Source organism: Centroberyx gerrardi, chromosome 11 (assembly GCF_048128805.1).
Source record: "Centroberyx gerrardi isolate f3 chromosome 11, fCenGer3.hap1.cur.20231027, whole genome shotgun sequence".
Lineage (NCBI taxonomy): Eukaryota > Metazoa > Chordata > Actinopteri > Beryciformes > Berycidae > Centroberyx > Centroberyx gerrardi.
The window spans coordinates 3,260,276-3,282,097 of NC_136007.1; the positions used below are offsets into that span (position 1 = coordinate 3,260,276).

Sequence of the window (21,822 nt, forward strand, 5' to 3'; positions counted from 1 at the left end):
CTCTCTCCGAACAAACCGCACTGCATTTCTCGTTAGAGGACTGGCACTTGTGTTTTCATACATCACAGTGCCGATATTTGGTGCCACCGTAGTTCAAATGGCATTGAGTTTGATTAAACCGCTCCAAACATGCTTGGTGTGAACGCGCCCCAGGACTGTGACTAAATTCATTAATAAGCAGGAAAGGAGAAAGAGAGAAAAAAAAAAAAAGCAGCGCTCTGTGGGAGAAGAAACCCCAAATTCTTCCACTGCTTACCATTTAGCAGCAGAGGAGAGATGTCCGTCCTTCTCCAGCACGGCGGCCCAGGAGGTGTACAGCTCCTTCAGGACGGGCTCCTCTGGTGGCAGCCTGGCCTTCACCAGCGCTATGGCCTCCCTGACATGAACACACACACACACACACACACACACACATATAAGGTCTATGGCATTACCAAAACATTTAAACCAAAATAACGTGGGGATGCGATCAGGAACGAAAAAAAAAAAGAGATGAAACTATATATTATACTATATTTTTCCACTGAGCGAGTGTTGCGCCTAACTTTTTTGTTTTTCTTTACTGATATTTTTATAGGCAGCACCTCGACTCTGTTATAACCACATACTGTGATTGTGTTCAAACCAAGGTTATTATCGTTAACGAAAACTAACGAAATAACGAAAAACTAGGTGTGAAAAAACATTTTCGTTAACTGAAATAAAAATAAAAACGAGGCTTTACAAAAAAACGCTAACTAACTGAAACTGTATTGTGTGTTTACAAAACTAACTAAAATAATAAATAATAAAATTATAGAGAAAATGTCTTTAGTTTTCGTCTTTGTCAATTTATTTCATACACAAGCCTAGTATTTTGGGTGGATATGAAATCTATCTTCCAAATTTTTTTTTTCAATTTTTTTTTTACCTTTTTGAATCTCGCCCCTGACAAATACCCCATATTACAAAAAAAAAAGACTAAAACTAACACTGAAACTAATAAAAACTAAACTAAAACTAAGCATTTTCAAAAAATAAAAAACGAAACTAAACTAGCAAACCCGCTTTAAAAACAAATTAAAACTAAACTGAAATTGAAAACAAAAAGTCAAAACGAAATAAAAATAAAAACTAATGAAAAATGCAAAACTATAATAACGTTGGTTCAACAGACAGTGTTCGCACATGAGCCCGCCGGTCTGGTCCGACCCACCTGTAGAGCTTGTGCGCCTGCAGCAGCTCCACCGCCTCGTACAGCTTGTTGACGGACAGCAGGTGGGAGGCGGCCTTCAGGTACTGCTCCTGCAGACACAGCTGCTTCACGTAGGCCTCCACCGTCCGGCACCACACCTCGAACCCCGCTGGGGGGGAAAACACACCGGGACGGGGCGATCAATATTACTGCGATATTTGGAGAACTCCCGATACAATATTATCACCGTACAATATTATCGTGATACTTGCGGAGCTCCCCGATATCTATGTTATTACATCACATGAAGGGCTCACCATACAATATTATCACAATATGTTACAGCTCTTTTTTTCTGTTCCTGCAGTCTCTAAGTCAATAGCTAAGAAAGCCTTTATGTTTAAAGCTGATTGGAATAATCTACCTGTAAATATTCGGTCCATATCATCTTTCCACCTGTTCAAAAATACCCTGTCTTCTTATTATAGGATCAGTTGTACACGTCCATAATAACACCTCTATAATTATGTTTTATAATTGTATTACTTAATGCTATCACTGACATTAATACTTTAATACTTTTCTATAATCTATGAATGAATGATCCATTTTTCATGCTCTGCTTGGATCTCCCGATTTTGTATCTCTTATTATTTGATATTTATTGTTTTTTTGTTTGTTTGTTTGTTTTTCGTCACATTTGGTATCGTTTAATTATCTTATTTTTTTTATTTTTATTTTTTTGTTAAATGTTTTGTCTAATTATGTTTATATTGTATTTTTGTCGTTGAGGACCCCCTTGGAAACGAGATGGTACATCATGGTGCATCATTTCCATATGTTTATCACAATACTTAGAGAGCTCCTAGTACATATTATCGCGATATTTGAGAGCACTCGATAGCATAGAGCTTCCGATACACTATATACAGTACCATACAATAACATGTTAACACGATACTTTGAGAGCCCCCGATATTGTACTTACTTGTATTTTATATTGTATGTATGTAAAAAAAAACGGTAACACTTTACAATAAGGGTCACTAAGTTAAGGGTTAGTTAATGCTTAATAAGGGTTAGTAAATGCTTAATAAGGGTTAGTTAATGCTTATTAAGCATTAACTAACCCTTAATTAACAGTTAACTAATGTGTAATTTACTGTGTTCATGTTAACTAAGGTATTAATTTATACATTATTTAATAGTTTATAAAGATGACTTAATGTATAAATTAATACCTTAGTTAACATGAACACCATTAGCAAAGGATTACCAGACACATTAGTTAACTGTTAATTAACCCTTAATTAATGTACCCTTATTGTAAAGTGTTACCAAAAAAACTTTATTATGGTTCTTCATCTGAAAGTTTCAACTTTAAAATCAATCATTAATACTTGGCATCAACCTATTATTTCAATATTGTGGTGGAAAGTATTTTTTGTCCCCTCACCTCTAGAGGAAACCCCTTCCCAATTGGTGCGCACTTGCAAAGCCATTTGTAAAGAAAACTGCTCTCAAACCACCTGAACACACTATAACAGCAGTCAAGCAATTTGCATATTATCTGCGGTTCAGAGTATCAGCTGAGGCTCAACTTCAAATCAACATAAAGAATACAAGAATGAGGAATACTCGATCACACATGGCAGATTTAGTGAACGGAGGTGAGGAGTTTTGTGAACTTTACCCATAGGAGCGACGGACAGGAGGTGGTCGCTCAGCTCTCCTCTCTCCGTGGCGACCTGCAGCGCCCCCTGCAGGTCTCCGCTCCACAGCCTCAGGTATATCACCGAGTCACAGTGACCGGCCTCCACGTGGCCCTCCTCTGAACAACAAGACCACATGATCATGAGGACCCAACGACTTGAAACACTGAACATCTGCAGCGTGAGAGACTTGAGACTAAAACAGGCAGAAATGGGGCGTTTCAATTTCCATTAAGGGCTAAATTGCGATGTGGATATTAAGCTTCTTCACATTTCACATGAATCCAGTGCTGTGATTTATACCACACGTGCAGAGTGTGTAATAAGTGTTTTATAAGTATGCGAATAAGTGTGCGCACATGTGTGCATGTTCAGGGTATCTGCAGGTTTCAGAGAGACAAATTTAAGACTTTTTAAGAATTGAATTTAAGAAAATAAAGAAGAAAAGCTTGGCAAAACATCAAATCGAAGCTCTGAAACTGTGAACTGGCAGAATAAGAAAGAGGGCAACAGAAAATGAATTGTTGAGGGACATGAAGAGAAAGAGAGAGAGGACATGTAACACAAAGGAACCTGTTACTGCATGGGGAAAAACAAACAACATCAAACCCATCTATAAAATCTATCTATATATCTATATAAAAGGATTTAAGTTAGTGTAACTACTAAAAAAAAGGTATGGAGAAGGGAAAGGGAAAGCAGCTAGATCGGAGTTGTTCCTACCCTCCGCCTCGAACATGCGGTAGAGGGCCTGTCTGTCGGAGAAGAGGCCCAGGTGGATGTGCTCTCCCTGGCCTGGGGTGCAGCCTGCTGGGGGCGCTGGAGACCACAGACACACACACACACACACACACATACATGTTAACGACAAAATACAGCAGGGTGGGGGAATTACCAGCAGCCACCAGCCAAATGCAAGCAATATCAAAAAGTATCAAAGGTTATGTAAACAGCTTAACCTGAATAAGACCTTAACTGGAGGTGTAGTGAACGCAGCCTGTCATCCTACAAGCAGATCCCCTTTTGCATCTTGTCTGTGAGTTTCCTCCTGATAACAGATCAGCACTGTGTGTGTGTGTGTGTGTGTGGGGGGGGGGGGGTATGAAGATGGTATGAAGGAACAGACCTGGTACACAGCCATAAAACTGCAACACTCAGCCTGTCTCTGTTAATCCCCAGAGAGTCAGAGAGTCTGGGGTGAGACACACTGGGATGTGTCCAAAATCAGGAGAAATCTTTGCTACAGACTCATTGCTCGCTATGCTTGTCCTACATCATTTTGTTCACCATTGATTGTGTTTAGTTAGATCTAGCTAGACACATTCTCTGTAAAGTCCTCAGAGACATGCTTGTGATAAAGGACTATATAAATAAACTTGACTTGACCCATGAAACCTTGGTCCACTGGCGGAAATATCGACAGTGCAACCGATGCAGCACACCGGGGCCCAGAAGCTGTCAGGGGCCCATGTAGGAAGGCGATTTTACGCTGCTTTACTGCCCTCTCGCACATTTACCGTCTCACGCAGTCTTCAAAGTCACCATTCAAGGATATCACTACTTGTGATTGTGATAGCTAACGTTATATATACACCACCTTCCCACCTTTTGTATAACACTTACGGTTTTGAGTCATAGCCTATTTTTATGTATTTTTATTTGTCCTTATTGAAATGTTCCAAAACTGCATGTTTTATTAAAAATAAATATTATTTCTACCCACCACTTATTTAATTTGGTTGTTTTCTTCTCAAAAGTTACAAAGGAAGAAGGCTTGCTGGGAAATGCTAATTTGTTTGTCCAATGACCTTGCTCCCTGTCATTTGTGATAACTTGCGTGGACGTCGTGACGTCAATTTTTTCTCAACGGTTCAAGCTTTTAGCAAGAAAAGAAGAGATATTAGAGATATTAAGAAAAAATATTTGCACCAGGGCCAATCACAATTATGCTATGCGACTGCCTTGGTCGTCACATTGTGGTGGACTCCAATGTATATCTCTTTGTTTTATATGTTAACTGTGATGTTTTATATAATAGTTATTTGCATTATTCAATTTCTTCATCTTTACATGGGGCTTAGATAGCAATGTTTGAACAAGCTGAGAATTCAGTCCTTCAGATGATGTCTGTTATCTGGCGCCCCGTTATTTAAATCTCATTGAAGCTAACTCTAAATGATATTGATATCAGACATCATCAATACCTTATCACTAGGGGTGTCACGATTTCGATTCTAAATCGAAAATCGATCGAAATGAGCGTTCGATTTCGACCTTCGAAATCACAAGCAGGTTCGCGATTCTCCCAGTATTTTTTTTCTCTCCACCCCTGCCTACTTGCACGCGCCTGAAGAAAAAAAAACATTTCAGTGACGACACAGCGTGGCTGCTAGAGAGCGCCCGTTCTATATTTCACTATAGCGCCCAAGAGCGCCCGTCATTTTTAAATCGTTTAAAATGTACCAAAAATTGTACTGTAATGTATTTGGTACCAAATTAAAGGGAAAGTTGTGTTTTTTTAAATGGAAAAACTTTGAAAAAATTTGACCATATGGCCTTAGTGTGGTACATTCCAAAAAAAAAAAAATATGGCAGTTATATTACACTTGATACCATCTTTTTAAAGAAGAATTTGAAAATGTAAATGACAGTTGTCAGGGCATAAAACCAATGATCTGTTGATCTTTACAAATCAAGACTCGATAGTCTAACAATGGCATAGCCGTCAGTGCTGAAAAAAAAAAAGTTTAAATCGAAAATTGAATCGTGACCTTAAAATCTCAAGTCAAATCGAATCGTGGATTTGGAGAATCGTGACACCCCTACTTATCACACTACACAGGTTACAGGTTACTGTGCCTGTAAACATAGCCTCTGTAATTCTGTCACTTTGCTCCTGTATTTTGTCACGGTGCAGCTGAACTCCACTCTGCCACAGCTGATGCTCTCTCACCCCGGCTGCTGGTGACTGTGGCCAGAGTGATGCAGTCCTGCAGCAGATCCTCTTTGGACCGGTGGTCCATGGACGTGCTGATGGGCAGCATGGAGCGAGGCTTCCTCTTCTTCAGTGACAGCAAATGCAACTCTGGAGACACACACACACACACACACACACACAGTTACACACAGAAATGTACATACACACACAAAGGATGGATGTTCAGACATAATAAAGCTTAGAATTATAAGGTTCTATCTGCCTTCAGGATAGTTCTGAGATATTGAGCTTCAAAGTTTTCAGCATCCATTGAGTTAAATGGAGATGGGTCCTTTTGTTTTAAAAATTACAGACTCAAAAATCATTATTTTCAAAAAATAACACCACACATATGTCAACAGGCACTCATAGAATAGGTTCATGCGACTAACTCAGTTTTGACAAAAAGGTCAGATAGAACCTTATAATACCAAGATCATTATTCAATTGAAGTTTTGTACCTGGTTTGTCTTTGTTCTTTAAGGCACTAGAGGATTTTCTCAGCGTCTCAACACTGGCTGAAATGAAATTTTAGAATCGTTAGCTTGACACAAAAAGGTCAGAGCAATATTCTCATCTTAAATCTTCACGTCTGTTATTGATTATGCCGATTGCCAAACCTGAAGCTGAAACACAACAATATACAGTGCCAGTTCTGCTGTTTCTCAAACCTGGTGATGCTGCTCTTCTCTACTCTGTTACCTGTCGGCGGCGGTGCGGCGCTGCGTGTTGAGCCGCTCTCCTCTTCCTCCTCTTCCTCAGACGGCTCCTCTGCCGGAGCGGCCCTCTCTCCTGCTGTTCCTCCCCCTCCGTTGACGCTCGGGGACAGCGCTCCCCCTGCTCCCGCCCCCGCCGACGCCTTCTTGTTCTTCTTCTTCTGCCTGGGATTAGTCTTGATCTTGTCCATCAGCTCCAGTGTCTTTTTCCCTGAGAGGGAAAATGAGAATGTCAGTTTCCTACAGTGCTAGGTGCCTACTACTACATAGTATTGTGTACTTACTTTTTTATTTTTCTAAGTCAGTAATTTTACTTTAAGTACGTTTTTACTGAAGTATTGTACGTACACATTTGTGTCTTTCCATCAGCAACAGAAACTGGACAGTGGTAAATTGACAAACTGTGGATCCATTCACAGTGAGAAGAGAAATCTGACTTTACTTTGTTTCTGCACTTTATTTTGTAATTTCCACATTTTCCAGTGAAAAGAATCTAGTTTGAACTCTGACCTCTCTCCTTTTAGAATCACATGGAAAAGATCACAGCTGACAACGTTCTCTTTTCTAAAAAGGAACTCAGGAACTTTTACTCTGAGGACATTTTAAAATGAGACACTTTTTACTTTTACTTCAGTAGATTTTTACAACAGTGCTTTCACTTCTACTTAAGTAAAATATCATCTAAGTAACAGTACTTCTACTTGAGCAGGATGTTTTAGTACTCTTTCCAGCCCTGCAAATGATCACCTTTAGGCGGCTTTGTGAACTCCTGCTGGGAGACTCTCCACTCCTGGACGGTGAAGTCTCTTCCTCCGGTCCAGACCAGGTCCGGGTCGACAGGAGACCAGTCCACGCTCAGCAGGTGGCCGACGTGACCGCGGTAGTTACAGACCGCAGCCTCCTGCAGCGCATCCCACACCTGCAGGACAGACACACGCAGCTAGTTTCCCCACTGACTGACTCATATATTAAGTAAGTAAATCAGAAAGGAAGAAAGAGCAAAGTTTGCAAACTGCTCTAGGCGTTAAAACAAGGAATAATGAAATGTGTAAGGAGGTAAAAATTGTGAAACACCTAAGATTGAAAACTGGGTAAAATCAGAAACATTATATAGAAACAAGTCCATAAAAATGTGTTTAAAAAATGATTTAAGCAACGATACTAAATTAGCTAGCCAAAGTATCTCAGGCAGGGTGTCTCAAACTGGGGTTCAGGAACCCCCAGGTGGTCGCAAAATGATTTATGGTAAAGGAAAAAACGATATTTCTAGTATACAAATTTATTATCGTGTAATATTTCAGATTTTTCTCTAAATTTTGCTTTTTTCTTGTGAAATACTGAATAGTTTTTAGCCTATTTGCCTCCTCTGATAATCAAATGAAACAACCTGAAAAGGGGAATTCATTCTTTGGTTGAACTGTTCACCTCTCTGCTCATCCAGCCTGTGATGGGGGGGCGAGGAGGCATTGCTTTGTTTTAAGGGGTGACGAGACAAAAAGGTTGAGAACCGCTGCTCTAGGGAACCCGATTACCTTCAGTGTTGAGCCTCGACTGTTTCTGGTGGCTCCCCACAAGAACATTATTGTGGTTTTAATGAATTAATGCCCCGTAATGCAGGGCAGGAACTGACCTGGGCTGTCCCGTCGTAGCAGACGGTGACCAGCCGGGCGTCGTGGTGCGGACTCCAGGCCATGCCGGTGATTTTAGCCGTGTGACCGCACAGCCTGCGGTACGGCTCCGTCAGCACCACCGGACTGTCTGCTGGACTCTCTGTGGGAAACCAAACGCCGGCATCATTAACTAGCTCAATAAATAATGCATCAGTCTGTGAAGTTCAATGCATTCCAGGAGCTTTTTTTGTGATGAAGTGTTGTAATTTACTTTTTTGGTGAACCCACAACTTAATGCAACAAGTTCACGCCCGTTCTCTCTGGGTTGTTGAAATGCATTCTTGGAAATGTAGGAAATCACTAACTGAAGTAGATGTAGACGAGGCACGTTGAGGGAAAAGTGAGTACACAGATAAACGATGTCTAACACACTGTTAGACATCGAGGAGGATCCGAAAGAACATACTCAGCAAAACCCTCGCCCGGCATAAATAAAAGATTTGATTGACATCTCCTCCCACCTATGACGGAGCGGAGATCGTGGACGTAGACCTTTGCGCTGCTGGAGCCTGAGGCCAGCAGGAAGTGGAGCTCAGGCTGGGCGCTGTGCTCATGGTGCCACCGCAGCGTGTTGATGATCTTGTGGTGCTGCTGGATGCTGCACAGCAGCTTCAGACTGGGAGCCTGGTAGACCTCAACAGACCTGCAGCGTGTGATCAGGCATACAAAAATATATAAGCAAGGACACAGTAATCTCCCTTCCTTAGAAATGAATAGGAGTTGCATTTCCAAGAAAACCTTAAAGTCGAGATGAAATGAAAAATGCCTTTTTAACCCTTTTAGATCACATCCCCGGTCATACTGTGCACCTATTTAACAATATATGCAAAAAAAATACAAAAAATCAATTTCTTTGTGTTCTTATATCAAAATTCAATCATGTTTTCTTCCTGTAAAACAAAATATGCCGTGTGCTTACATAAGCATGCCCATAAACAATTTCAACCAATAATATCATGACATCCACCCATCAATCAATCTTCAACTTTTAGCGCACAGAGCTAAGACGCTAAGATTCATTAGTTAGCTAGCTAGCAACAGCATGGTACTTCGGTGTGTCTTCGGGTGTTATGACACGCCCACTTTTCAACGTTCAAATCAAATTCCTCCCAACGTTACGTCCCGCCTGTCTTTCCTGTTTCACTCGGAAATACGTCACGATACAGAAGTTAGATGCTCTCGAAATGCCGTTTCATCTCGACTTTAAATCCTTGTGATACAGTCTTTTTACTATTGATCCGTCTGGTTCAGGAAGTGTTGAGTTGAGTCCATGTGACTGTTTGATAAACTCAGGATGTGACCTAGTTAGCTGAGTACAACAGTGCATATTTCACACAAAACCATCCATTATCCTGTAGCCTAAAGACTCAAGACTGGCATTGGACAGTTGGTTCCTCCCAGGATTCCTAAGGCTGACGGTCTATTATGGGATGGGTCAGGCCCGGCGACTCACTCACCCGTCCTCGTTGCCGATGGCAACCACTTTCCCATCTGGCTTCCAGCTGAGGTCGGTGTGCGGAGACAGCTTGTGCTGTGGGAAGCAGAGCTCACCTTAACAACTTATTCAAATCACCTGCATTTACATTCAACAGCGCATTCACCAAGTTGCCGTAGCCTAATTTAAGAGTGCCAGCCCAAAAAAAGATGAAGACACCTGCTTGATAAGAGCTCGGGCACTCTGTTAACTTTTCAAGTAAAGGCCCGGGTTTGTTGTCCACCTCAACGTGTTTCTGACAGGTGTTACTGTGCCTGACAGGGTGCTTCTGTCTCGACGAGGTCAGGTGAGGTTTGAGCATGGACGCAAGAGGAGGAGAGGGACGCAAGAGGAGAAGACTGAGGTAAGAGGACAAGATGGAGATATGAGGAGAAGATGAAGTAAGAGGAGAGGATGGAGGTAAGAGGAGAAGATGAAGTAAGAGGAGAGGATGGAGGTAAGAGGAGAAGATGGAGGTAAAATGAGAAGATGGAGATAAGAGGAGAAGACTGAGGTAAGAGGACAAGATGGAGGTATGAGGAGAAGATGAAGTAAGAGGAGAGGATGGAGGTAAAATGAGAAGATGGAGATAAGAGGAGAAGATGGAAGTAAGAAGAGAAGATGGAGGTGAGAAGATGAGACGATGAAAGTAAGAGGAGAAGACGAAGGTAAGAGCAGATGGAGATAAGAGGATGAAAAGCAAAGTAATTAACCATTAAGAGAAATCATACCAGTATAACGGTATGGACCCTGAATCCAGCTAGTCTTACAAATGACACTGATTGGCCTAATGGGGGCGCTATAATTAACAGGCAAGTTTGTTAATCAAACTTAATATCTCAGATACCACTGGAGCGATTCTGCCGAAACTTGAGGGATAATGCACTTTGGCGCTGTGTTCTGGCACTTACAAAAACCACACTGATTGGTCGAATGGGCCAGAGCAGTTAAAAAGGTTCGTTAAAAAGGTCAAAAACTTTCAAACTTTTAAAGACCATAACTGCTCCACCACCGGTCTGATTTGGATGAAACCTGGGAGGGATGATGCATCTTGTTACCGATTAGCCCAAAAATCACGCACTCATGGTACTGCAAAACGGCCCAGGTTACAAATTAAATGGCATTATGTTAAATGCCTAAAATAAGTTATGAAAACATGCATGTCCCGCCCACCTTGATGCTGTTGGTGTCTCTGATCAGCCGGTCGATGTCAGACGCCTCTCCGCTCAGCTTGTAGGGATCGTGCTGCAGGATGACGCCTTCGCCCGCGCAGCTGTACAGGCTGCAGGACGGCTTGCTCTCCGCCGCACCTGAGGAGCACACACAAGGTTACAGATGGGTTTCAGAGTAGCCCAGCTGTTAGAGAGAACGTCCGCTAACCAAAGAGGTCAGCGGGTGGTTCGGGTTCGATCCCCCACAATATCCGTCCACAGTCCGTTTCATCCAAAGAGCAGGTGGGACAAAAATGTTCATATACTCCACACACAGTATGCAGTAGATTCAGTGTAAAGAACGGGACGGGAATGTGACAGCTGACACGGTCTTGACAGCCGCGGAGGCAGCAGCTGGTCCTAGATTATTTTGTACACTCACTGTACATCATCTTGATGATCTGAACCAATGAGATCGAACGCCCCGCTCCTGCTTCACCCCCCGACAAAAGTCAACTGAAATGAACTGAACCAAACCGGCGCCAATGTAGTGTGTAAACAAATTAGCGGCTCCTTTTGTTCGTTCGGGAGCCATCAGCAGATTGTTCACACTGCAACAATTACGTTTACGGCTTCAAAGCGGAGTGACTGATACGCTAATCAAAATGTCATCTGCCGACAGCTGGTAAAATTAACTTTCTACGTCTTGATTTCCCCACGAGCGGCTGAAGGGGAGGGAGGTAAGCGTTTTCCCAGCTCATTCAATTACGGAGTAGATTACAAAAAGGCGTCGAGAGATGTTTGGAGGTTTTCCGCTGACTCGCTCGTTTTGGCGTCCCACCGCCGGTGTTTCTGCTGGGTCAGAGCGTTCAGAACAAACAGCAGCAGTTGCTGAGAGTTCATTAGGAACTTACCAAATGACATCGGGGGGACTGGGGGTCCCCAGGCCAACGTGTACACAGTTTTTCGATGATAGGAGCTGGATATCTGAGGAGGCCTAGGAGGACATGAAGCAAAACAAATGTCCAGTCATGAATGGACGACATCGATTGCTCCAAAAATGGGATTCGGGTCCCCAGGGATCACTGAGACGGATCCATGGGGCCCCCGGCAAAATGAGCAATAGTTTCATTTCACGATTATTTCATTTCAGTAACAATCAGCAAACTTAGACAGCTGCACAGGGATAAAAACTTTCAGTTGAGGATCTGTGGTTAAAGTCAAGTAAAGTAAAGTATGGAACAACTGGATTACACAACTTCATAACTCCATAACTTTTAATTTTGCAAAACTAAAAAAACAAATAATTATCCTTACTTGTTAGAGAAGACATCATAGATACCGACTTTACCATCATCTGTTCCAAAAGACAAGGATCCTTCTTTCTTCGGATGCCAGGCCAGCTGCAACAAATACAGAAAAAACTATGGGTCGGGGCCCATTCAAGGGTCACAGGCTTGGTTCTGGTGGATCCCCACAGGATAATACTTACACAGTTCAATAACAACAGGCCCCATTATATAAATTAACTGTGTAAAGTTGTCTCTGCTCAAACCTCCTTCCAAATGGACAATCAATTATGACACTGTACAGCCAGGCCATATAATGCATGTTAACTGTGGGATTTTTAACAATTTATAATGATTTTAAAATCCTCCTGTACCACCATGGGGATTTGTGGGGACTCAGCATATTGGGGATCATTTTTTGAGCGATCAGCAATGGTTAAAAGCCAAGAATGTTTTAACTGGTAATTGACAGCCTGAGGTGAGGTGAGTGGAGGGAGATAATGAAAACAGCATCAGAAATTGAATTACGTTCTTTGTGTCATTTCCCTCTCAGACCTTTGAGATCTTATTCTTTCTTCCTAATAAATGTAATAAAATTCAGTCATTGTCCTGACAACTCCTTGACCAAACTCCAGACCTGGGTTTCTGGTCGCTAACATACTGACTGTATGGAATACAGTTATTATTTTATAAATTTGTCTGATCCATTCTGGATACGTTTTATGGGTCCTGTTCTTATATTATCAGAAAACATTTTAAGTTCTCAACATTTTGGACATTTTATGTTATGTTTTATGATGTGTTTAACATTCCCTTTCTTCCCAAGACCCCTTTGTAAAGACGGGAATTTCTGGAAAAAAAAAACAGTAAATAATTACTTAAATTAAATTAACTGAATCAATCAAGGTTGTGGTCAGAAACACAGAACAGGCAGGAAAACAGGGATCTTCCATTAGATATGAAGAAGTTTCGGGTTAAAAAATAAAAAATCTGACAAAGTGAAATGAAAAAAAAAGAAACAAAACAGAAATGACCCCTCTGACGACCCTTACCGCCGTGACTTTGGACTTGATGCCCTGCCAGAAGGACCTGGTGTCGTACTGGTTCTGGATGGTCAGGGTGCTCCACACCCGGATCATGTTGTCGCCGACGCCCAGCGCCAGGCAGCCGGCGCCCACGGGGGAGAAGGTCAGAGCGTAGACGAAGCCGCCCAGCGTGGGCAGCGTCCAGCAGAGGTCCAGAGAGGCCAGATCCCAGCACTTAATCTGGGATAAAAAAATTAAAAAAACAACCAGCCGACTGAGAAACACATGAAAACAGCTGTGGTAATGCCATGCCGTTGTTATCAATAACAAATGTGTTTTAACTGTCTGGTCTGAATAAATAAAGAATAAGTGTTCATAATACGTCAAAATTAATGAAAAAAATATGTATTTAACAATGTATTTGTCTATTTCTTTGTTTAGTAAGATAATTTATTAACCCCTCCCTTGATGTTTTTGTCTCACCTGCACAAATATATAATACAACACTATATAATATAGGTTGGGTTCACACCAAGCGGTTTATTTGAACTGTGGAGTATTTACTGTTTTAGTTTGATTTGTTAGTCCAGGTGAGAACGATGCCGTTTGAAACTGCGAGTCTCAGTCCTCTAACAAGAGAACTGCGGTGCGTTTCGTTAGGAGTGCGAACTTAAGCACAGGAAACCACCCCAAAACGCAAGGGATTATGGGTATGAGGAGATGGATGTTGACATCTGATAGCCAGCAGTTCCTCATACTTGGAAAGCCTAGCAGAACAAAATGAAGTCTGGACTGATGCTCATATTCAGCTGTTTCTTCATGTTTTCTTAACTGGTATGAACACCACAGAAGAAGAGACAGACAAGTCCATCATGCTGAGCTAAAGTTACAGGAATTGGAATCAGATTTGTTTTGATCTCTAACCCGCAGGATGACAGGTGACCAAAACTCTGTCCAATAAAAGAGCTACCGGTGAGTCATGTGACTTTTGTTTACAAGCCCTGATCGCGGCCTTTCCCACCTCTCTGTCCATGGAGGTGCTGATGAGCAGCTCTCTGCCGTCCTGCAGGCGGACTGAGCTGGTGTTGAAGACGATCCTGCTGTGGTTCTGCCCCTCCGACGACGTCCCGAACAGACTCCACTTCTGCTTCCCTGTCTTGGTCAAGTCCCACATCACCAGCTCACCGCTGGATACACAAGACATGGACACAGGGACACATGGGACACAGGGACACAGGGACACATGGGACACAGGGACACATGGGACACATGGACACATGGGACACAGGGACACAGGGACACATGGGACACATGGACACAGGGACACATGGGACACAGGGGACACAGGGGACACAGGGACACATGGACACATGGGACAGATGGACACAGGGACACATGGGACAGATGGACACATGGACACATGGGACACATGGGACAGATGGACACAGGGACACATGGGACACATGGACACATGGAACACATGGGACACATGGGACACATGGGACAGATGGACACAGGGACACAGGGACACATGGGACAGATGGACACATGGACACATGGGACAGATGGACACAGGGACACATGGACACATGGACACATGGGACACAGGGGACACATGGGACACAGGGACACAGGGACACATGGGACACAGGGACACAGGGACACATGGGACACATGGGACAGATGGACACAGGGGACACATGGACACAGGGACACATGGGACAGATGGACACAGGGACACATGGACACATGGGACACAGGGACACATGGACACACATGAAATACTATTAGCATAAATAAAAACTGTACAAATACATAGCGAGTATAAAAACTATACTATAAACCAACTATGTAAAACTATATAAAAACAAACAAAAACAAGGGATATGTCAATAAAGCAAGGCAAACAATTACATGGCACAAACTGTAGCAGGAGTGATCAAGTTAGGGTTTGAGTTCAAATAAAAGGAAATGAATGTGACAATCGCAAAACAAATTTAAGGGGAAAAATGAGGGAAAATAGGTGCCACCTTTACGCATCATACACACCTTTCTCTCCCAGAGCAAGTTAGACCGTTTCTGCTAAATCTACAACATGGTTAAGAAAAACGCCAAATGACCGGCTGTTGAGCGGTCATCGTGTTTTATCAAGCCGCGTCCCATGTTGTGACTCAAAGCGACGTGTGCGTACCTGAAGCAGCTCGACACCAGCTGCGTGGGCCGTCCCGCGGGCCAGTGGACGCTGAGCCAGAGCCTCTCTTTGACCCCGGGGTCGACGCCCGAGCCTCGCTTCTTCAGATAGGGCAGCTTCAGCGTCATCACACCTGCAAGAGGAGCGAAATGAGACGAGAGGATGTAGACGACCTGGTACACGGGTTTGACCGATATAAGAGGCCGATATTTGGCTTTTATTGAATATCGGCTAGTCGGTATCGTCCACCGCCGGTATGCTGGAGGTTCCTCCCTGACCACAGCTGCATAAAAACAGTCTGGAAAACCTGTAAAATGTATTTTATTTGCACATTTTCTTTGCCTTTTTTATTTGACCGTTCAAAGTAGAGAGAGACAGGAGAGATTGGGACAGGGAGAGAGGGGATGACATGTGACAGAGGTTCTATTTCATCATTTAAAGCTACACTGGGCAAGATTTTAGGGCTGCAACTAACAATTATTTTCATTGTCGGTTAATCTGTCGATTATTTTCTCAATTAATCGATTAGCTGTTTGGTCTATAAAATGTCAGAAAATTGTGAAAAATGTCGATCAGTGTTTCCAAAAGCCCAAGATGACGTCCTCAAATGTCTTGTTTTGTCCACAACCCAAAGATATTCAGTTTACTGTCATAGAGGAGTAAAGAAACCAAAAAATATTCACATTTAAGAAGCTGGAATCAGAGAATTTTGACTTATTTTTCTTAAAAAATTACTCAAACCGATGAATCAATTATCAAAATAGTTGGCGATTAATTTAATAGGTGACAACTAATCGATTAATCAATTAATCGTTGCAGCTCTACAAGATTTAATGTAAAAATACACCAGTTTTATCAGCCTGAATCACAATGTGGGGCTGAGATGCTGTAGTTCGCTCTCTTTGCCCAAAATTAAATTGTGGTGTCGGGTATGGACGTTTTCGGCCCACAGCGAATGACGTAATGCTGCCGTTTGGAGCTGCCAAGGTGCAAAAATGCCTTAAAATGCCTTAAAAATGTAATTTGTCTGTCCCATGATGGTCTAAATGCCATTTCAGAGGCTTTTCCACCCTGACAAGAACACCGAGTGAGCACAAAATATCAGCAGCTAATATCGGCAGCTTCAATCCAAGAATATCAGTATCGGCCTTCAAAAACCCCGTACTGGTCGAACCCTCGAGGCGACGGTCGGCTGAATGTCTCACCTTTGCCCTTTGCTGTGCTCCATATCCTCACTGTCTGGTCTTTGCTCCCGGATGCAAGATGGCAGCCCTTCTCCTCTCCCTCTGTCACGCCGTTGGTTGCTGAAGTAATAAAAAATAAAACAAAATGATATATTTGTTGACATTTTAAATCATTAATCACAATTCTTGATATGGCATTAAAGTCTGAGTAGCTGAAAAAAAACTCCAAGGCACTGTTCAATATAAAAAGTTAAACTGCAGCTTTGGTATTTTAGCCCAAAACCAAAAGAGCAGCATCTTCTACAGCGCTGCCTCTGCACAGATCTTCCCCCGGCGGCCGCCTCTACTTCCTTCGTTTTTCTTGGAATATCGAATCTGCTAATGAAGACGAAGTGCGAGTGAGATATGATCAAATGTTGTGGGCAGGAAGGCAATTTGGTCCAAGTGAAACAAGCGGATGATTCCTTTTGAGATTTGATTTTTTACATCATCGCATTAGCTTCTACAAGATCTTTTCCCATTAGACAGAATCTAGCCGGGCCTGGGCGATGCACTGCAAAATTCACCGATACCGACATGAATCTCTCACAGACCTGATTTTGTTCATGTTGGTGTGTTCGGTAAAAAAAAAAACTTTCCACACTGCTGATGCTTGTACCGAAGTAAAGAAGACCCGGTACCAAAAAAAGGATTCTGTATTGGCCGTTTGGACACATTTTGGCTTCAGAAAACATGATGTAGAGTAAAGCAAAGTGTAAACATTGGACTACGAAAGGGACACAGGCAATTTGTTTCATCACCACCTCATCGAAGACGGTGAGTGTACGGCAAAGAAAAAAAAAAAAAAAGAGGCAGCTGACAAACGCTTATTTATTTTGAAATAAGATGAGATGAGAAAATGAGATGTCAGGCAGATTAATTCTGAATTTCAACTAAATCCCTGACGTTAGGTAAATGCAATATTTAAACAACATTATTGCTTCATTTATCATTATTGAGGTAAATGTGCCACAATATCGTGGATTTGAGGGCTTCAAATTCTATCGCCCAGCCTCAGAATGCAGTGATTTTGCGTGGCACTAACACACATATAGAAAAATGCAGTAAAGCAGCGCGCTCCTACCCGAGCCGTCCTCCGGCCGGCTGTACAGGCCGTCCTCTCCGGCCAGCGGGGCCCAGGACAGGGAGTGGATCTCGTCATCGTGTCCGCGGAGACGATGCAGCACCTCGCCCTTCCTGCTCACGTCGATCAGCACGATCATCCCGTCTTTGTACCTGAGACAGATAACGACAGCGTTGCCACAAACACTGTCTCTGTCCTACATCGATACTGTTGCAAAAGGTTAAATTCGACATTGAATTTTAGAAACGTTTGATACTTTCGCCACATGCTCTGCAAGATGAACTCCTAATTCAGCATCACCACCAGAGGGCGTAAACATGTGGACTGGAATAGTTAAAGTCACAGTTTTGAGAGCGTCTTGCCTCCTTAATGTGATGTATTTCCTGTTAAAACAGGATATTGAAAGGCTAACTAAACTGTTTCGATTGAAACTTGCAAAACCTGCTACACCAATCCAGCTATCCTTATAAATTACACTTCTTGGCTGAATAGGGCGCTTTAACTAAAGGTCAACATTTTTAACTCAAATGTGACTTCTCAGACACTACTGGTGCGATTGTGACGAAACTTGGAGTGATGATGCATCTTCACACTGTTCTGCTGCTGAAAAAAATATTATTAAATCAATAATACACTTTATATTATCGAATACTGGCCCAAGCCTAGCCACCGCACAATATCAACTGCAGGGTGGGACTGGTTTATCCACACATCTTCTGATGCACCTGAACACATCATCAGTGATGTAACTAAGCTAACTACACTGCAGCCGTAAGTCCATTACTTGAATAATACAATGTTATCGTTTATCTTTCAGTGGAATCATATGGCGATGATATGGTGATTTTGGGAAATCATGACGCACAATTCTGCCCCTCTAAAATTGATGATAACAAGCAAATTTTATTTAAAAAATGAGATATGAAACATTTTAAGGAATATTATTTGAAAATTTCAGTTTTGTTTGACATCATGATGAACATTAACTTGATTATTTAACATGTGCTTTTGCATACGTGAGCCATATTGTGATATAAAAAAATATCCTTATGATTATCGTGATATTTATTGCACCCGTATCTCCCAGCCCTACTTGGTGCCCTCGATGTGTCTCTTACCCCACAGCCACGTGGCTCCAGGTGTGCGGGGAGCAGGACAGGCAGAACACCGTCCTGGGCTCGGGGAAGAAGCTGGCGGTGTCGCCCGTGTGGAGCCAGTGACAGATCACCACGCCCTTCTCCTCCCCCGACACCACCAGGTTTTTATCCAGCGGAGACCAGTGCACCGCTGTGATGGAGCTCTGCAGGGACCAAACAACAACATGACATCCTGCCGGAGGTCGGGTCAGACTAATATATCGGTCTGACGATATATCAGGCACATGTTGGCCTTTTATTAAATATCAGCAACATATCAGCCAGTCGTCGTCCATCTCTGACATGATGCATCCCTGACCACAGCTACAGAAAAACAGGCTGGAAAACCTGACATGAATCTTTATTTTCTTTGCCCATTTTAGTTTAATTTTCATTTATTTATGTTATTCATTTCATTGTTCACTGAATATATCGCTCAGCCTTATGTGCAACTGTACATAAATTGCCAAAATGTGACATTTAGGAGCTGAGTTTGTGGTGGCTGTAAACAATTATCCCAGGAGTGAATGTGTGCAACTGTGAATATGATGATTTATTAAAACTAGGTCACCCATGTAGTAGAAATGTGCAATTATTTTTTGAAATTGGAGCCCTATGACCAGAGAAAACTGAGAAAACGGCTGTAGATTCCCCATATCTCTCTTAAGGGGGAATCCTACAACAACCAGAATGCATTGCGCGCGTCACTGACTCTGACGGTGTGTTCACGGCCAGCGTAGCACCAAAGACAAAGTTAGCAGAGACAAAGCAGCATTATATCTCTTTACTGAGGCTTATTTTCATTTACAAAACGTTTTTCCTCATCGAGTCTGGATAAATCGCACCCGTTTTCAAAGGATCATAAAACTGCAACTGTGCATAAATTGCCAAAATGTGACATTTAGGAGCTGAGTTTGGAGGGAAAGTGGTGGCTGTAAACAATTATCCCAGGAGTGAATGTGTGCAACTGAATGTGAAGCAAGGAAGATCAATGCATGTTCAGTCAAACTTCCCTGCACAAATAAAAGCCAACAAGTGGTTTGGTGAAGGGCTTGTTATGCCTTCAAAATCCTTAAAAATCTGACAGAGCACCCACCTGATGAGCCGCATGCTCCTTTATAAGAACCTTGTTGTCCGAGTCCCAGAACTTGACCGTCCCGTCGTTAGAGGAACTGACGCACATGTGAGTCTGTCCCGCATGGTGGCAGAACGAAAAGCCGGACACCGTCTCTCTGTGGCCGACCAGCTCACCTGACGCAGAGATTTAGAGATCAATATTTTCACAATGCAAAGACATTAAAAAAAAGGCCAAAAGGTGCAAAGATCGCTCTCAAAAACTGAGGGACAAGTCAGCTACATGTCTGCAGGATCAAGTCAAAAGGAATCTGGGACAATCTGCTTTTTTCACAAACCATTAGCCCCTCACACCCTGACTTTCCCCTTAAAATTTCCCCTTAAGTAGCTTCAAAGTTAGAAATATTCCATACTGTACGACAATGTCACATCCATATTCTGTATCTGCTCGTTCCAACGCTTCATTAAAGCTACAGCTGCTTATATTGAGTGAAATATTCAAACCCAAGATGTCATTTTTTACAGCTGCACCATTACAGCAAATGGAAAAAAAAAAACTAGATGTCTTGTGCATCATTTTCTACACGTTTCCCTGTAATTCAGCCTGACATGTTTGGTGTCTTAGAAATCTTCGGGTCTTGACTAGAATTTAAAATAAAGAGTTTGACTTTTTAATGACAGCTAGAACTGAATTTAAGACAAAATTTAACAACAAAAACAAAACAAAATGCTGGAACAAACAGACCATTTTTGATTGAACACAGCAAATAAAAAGATCTGAAACTATAAAATGGGCAGAATAAGAAAACAGACAAAGGGGAAATTAACTCTTAAGGGATATTAAGCCGTATTGTGTTTAGTAAAGGGGATAGGATGCCCTGTCCTGCATTAATCTGAGAGTGAACATGCAGTGCAGAGAAACCAGTCATTGCATGGTGGAAGAGATGAGATCTCCTATAATGGCATTTAAGGCATTTTAATAGCTTTCCAGACCTCAAACTTTAGGGTAAGACTTTGATTTAAGGAGCAGCATTTTCCATACGACTTGTTCGATTTTCATGATTATTGTGCAATGAGTTTTTAAAAGACAGGCACTAAACATCCCGAAGAGAGAGCTAAACTTGTTATGAATTCATTAATTGTCAACTTAATTACTTTAAAGCCTTCCTTTACTAGGCGTAAACATGAAAAATGTATAAAAATAAAAATAAATGATTGTGATATATTTAACGTTTTGGTATGCAGGTGAAAACTGAAGTCAGGCATTGTCAAATAACATAATAGAAGGAAAGAGAACAGAAGAGAAGGAGATAAATGTTTATGTGTCTGCATATTTTTTTTTTTTTTTTAGATAGGCCCTCATTCTTATGTGAGCTTATGTCTGCTTTTATTCAGTTTTTAACTGTGATCAAGAATCCAATAAACTCCGGAATACACTTGGGGTTAGGATCCACAGGCCTGTTTCATGAATCTGAAGAGAACAGCAGACTGAATAGAAGATTTGTCAGTTTGCGGGTTATGTATCAGATGGATTTCTCTTCCATCGGTGACAACAAACTCACCCACAACCCTGCAGGAAGCGGCGGAGACGTCAATCAGGTAGATGATGTTCCTGGCTCCAAAGCCCAGTAAACCGGCGCCGTTGACGTCGCTGCACCGGGAGCAGTACCAGTTCGGAGAGGCGGGGAGGGATCGCTCGTGCATGTCGGCTGGACGGTTGGCGTTTAACGATGCTTAATAAAGTCTAAATAGAAACCTGAACTGAAGTTATCACATGTCAACTGCACCGTCCATGCTGCTGTGTTTCGTAGCGAATACATCGACGGCCGTATGTGTCCGGAGAGGTGTCGTAAATACCGGTCGTGCCAGACTACGGAATCCCACTTGGACCAAATCATGCCAAGTTGCTGTCTGAGTTCACAGATA

At 42.3% G+C, this 21,822-nt stretch overlaps 1 protein-coding gene across 1 annotated transcript in view; it reads right to left on the reverse strand.

The window, feature by feature from the left end:
• Positions 1-21,812, reverse strand: part of gemin5 (gem (nuclear organelle) associated protein 5) — a 29,097-nt gene extending 7,285 nt beyond the window's left edge. Inside the window, exons 1-22 of the mRNA XM_078286880.1 lie at positions 21,459-21,812; positions 19,919-20,073; positions 18,805-18,986; positions 17,687-17,838; positions 16,585-16,683; positions 15,380-15,512; positions 14,210-14,375; positions 13,216-13,428; positions 12,192-12,277; positions 11,789-11,871; positions 10,897-11,033; positions 9,707-9,780; positions 8,711-8,892; positions 8,210-8,349; positions 7,327-7,498; positions 6,566-6,790; positions 6,325-6,381; positions 5,840-5,971; positions 3,610-3,705; positions 2,868-3,005; positions 1,196-1,343; positions 257-376 (exon numbers count right to left, since the gene is read on the reverse strand). Of these exons, the coding sequence (XP_078143006.1) occupies positions 257-376; positions 1,196-1,343; positions 2,868-3,005; positions 3,610-3,705; positions 5,840-5,971; positions 6,325-6,381; positions 6,566-6,790; positions 7,327-7,498; positions 8,210-8,349; positions 8,711-8,892; positions 9,707-9,780; positions 10,897-11,033; positions 11,789-11,871; positions 12,192-12,277; positions 13,216-13,428; positions 14,210-14,375; positions 15,380-15,512; positions 16,585-16,683; positions 17,687-17,838; positions 18,805-18,986; positions 19,919-20,073; positions 21,459-21,600 (3,032 nt within the window). The 5' untranslated portion in view covers positions 21,601-21,812. The remainder of the gene's footprint in view (positions 1-256; positions 377-1,195; positions 1,344-2,867; positions 3,006-3,609; positions 3,706-5,839; positions 5,972-6,324; positions 6,382-6,565; positions 6,791-7,326; positions 7,499-8,209; positions 8,350-8,710; positions 8,893-9,706; positions 9,781-10,896; positions 11,034-11,788; positions 11,872-12,191; positions 12,278-13,215; positions 13,429-14,209; positions 14,376-15,379; positions 15,513-16,584; positions 16,684-17,686; positions 17,839-18,804; positions 18,987-19,918; positions 20,074-21,458) is intronic.
• Between the last annotated feature and the right edge of the window lie 10 nt (positions 21,813-21,822).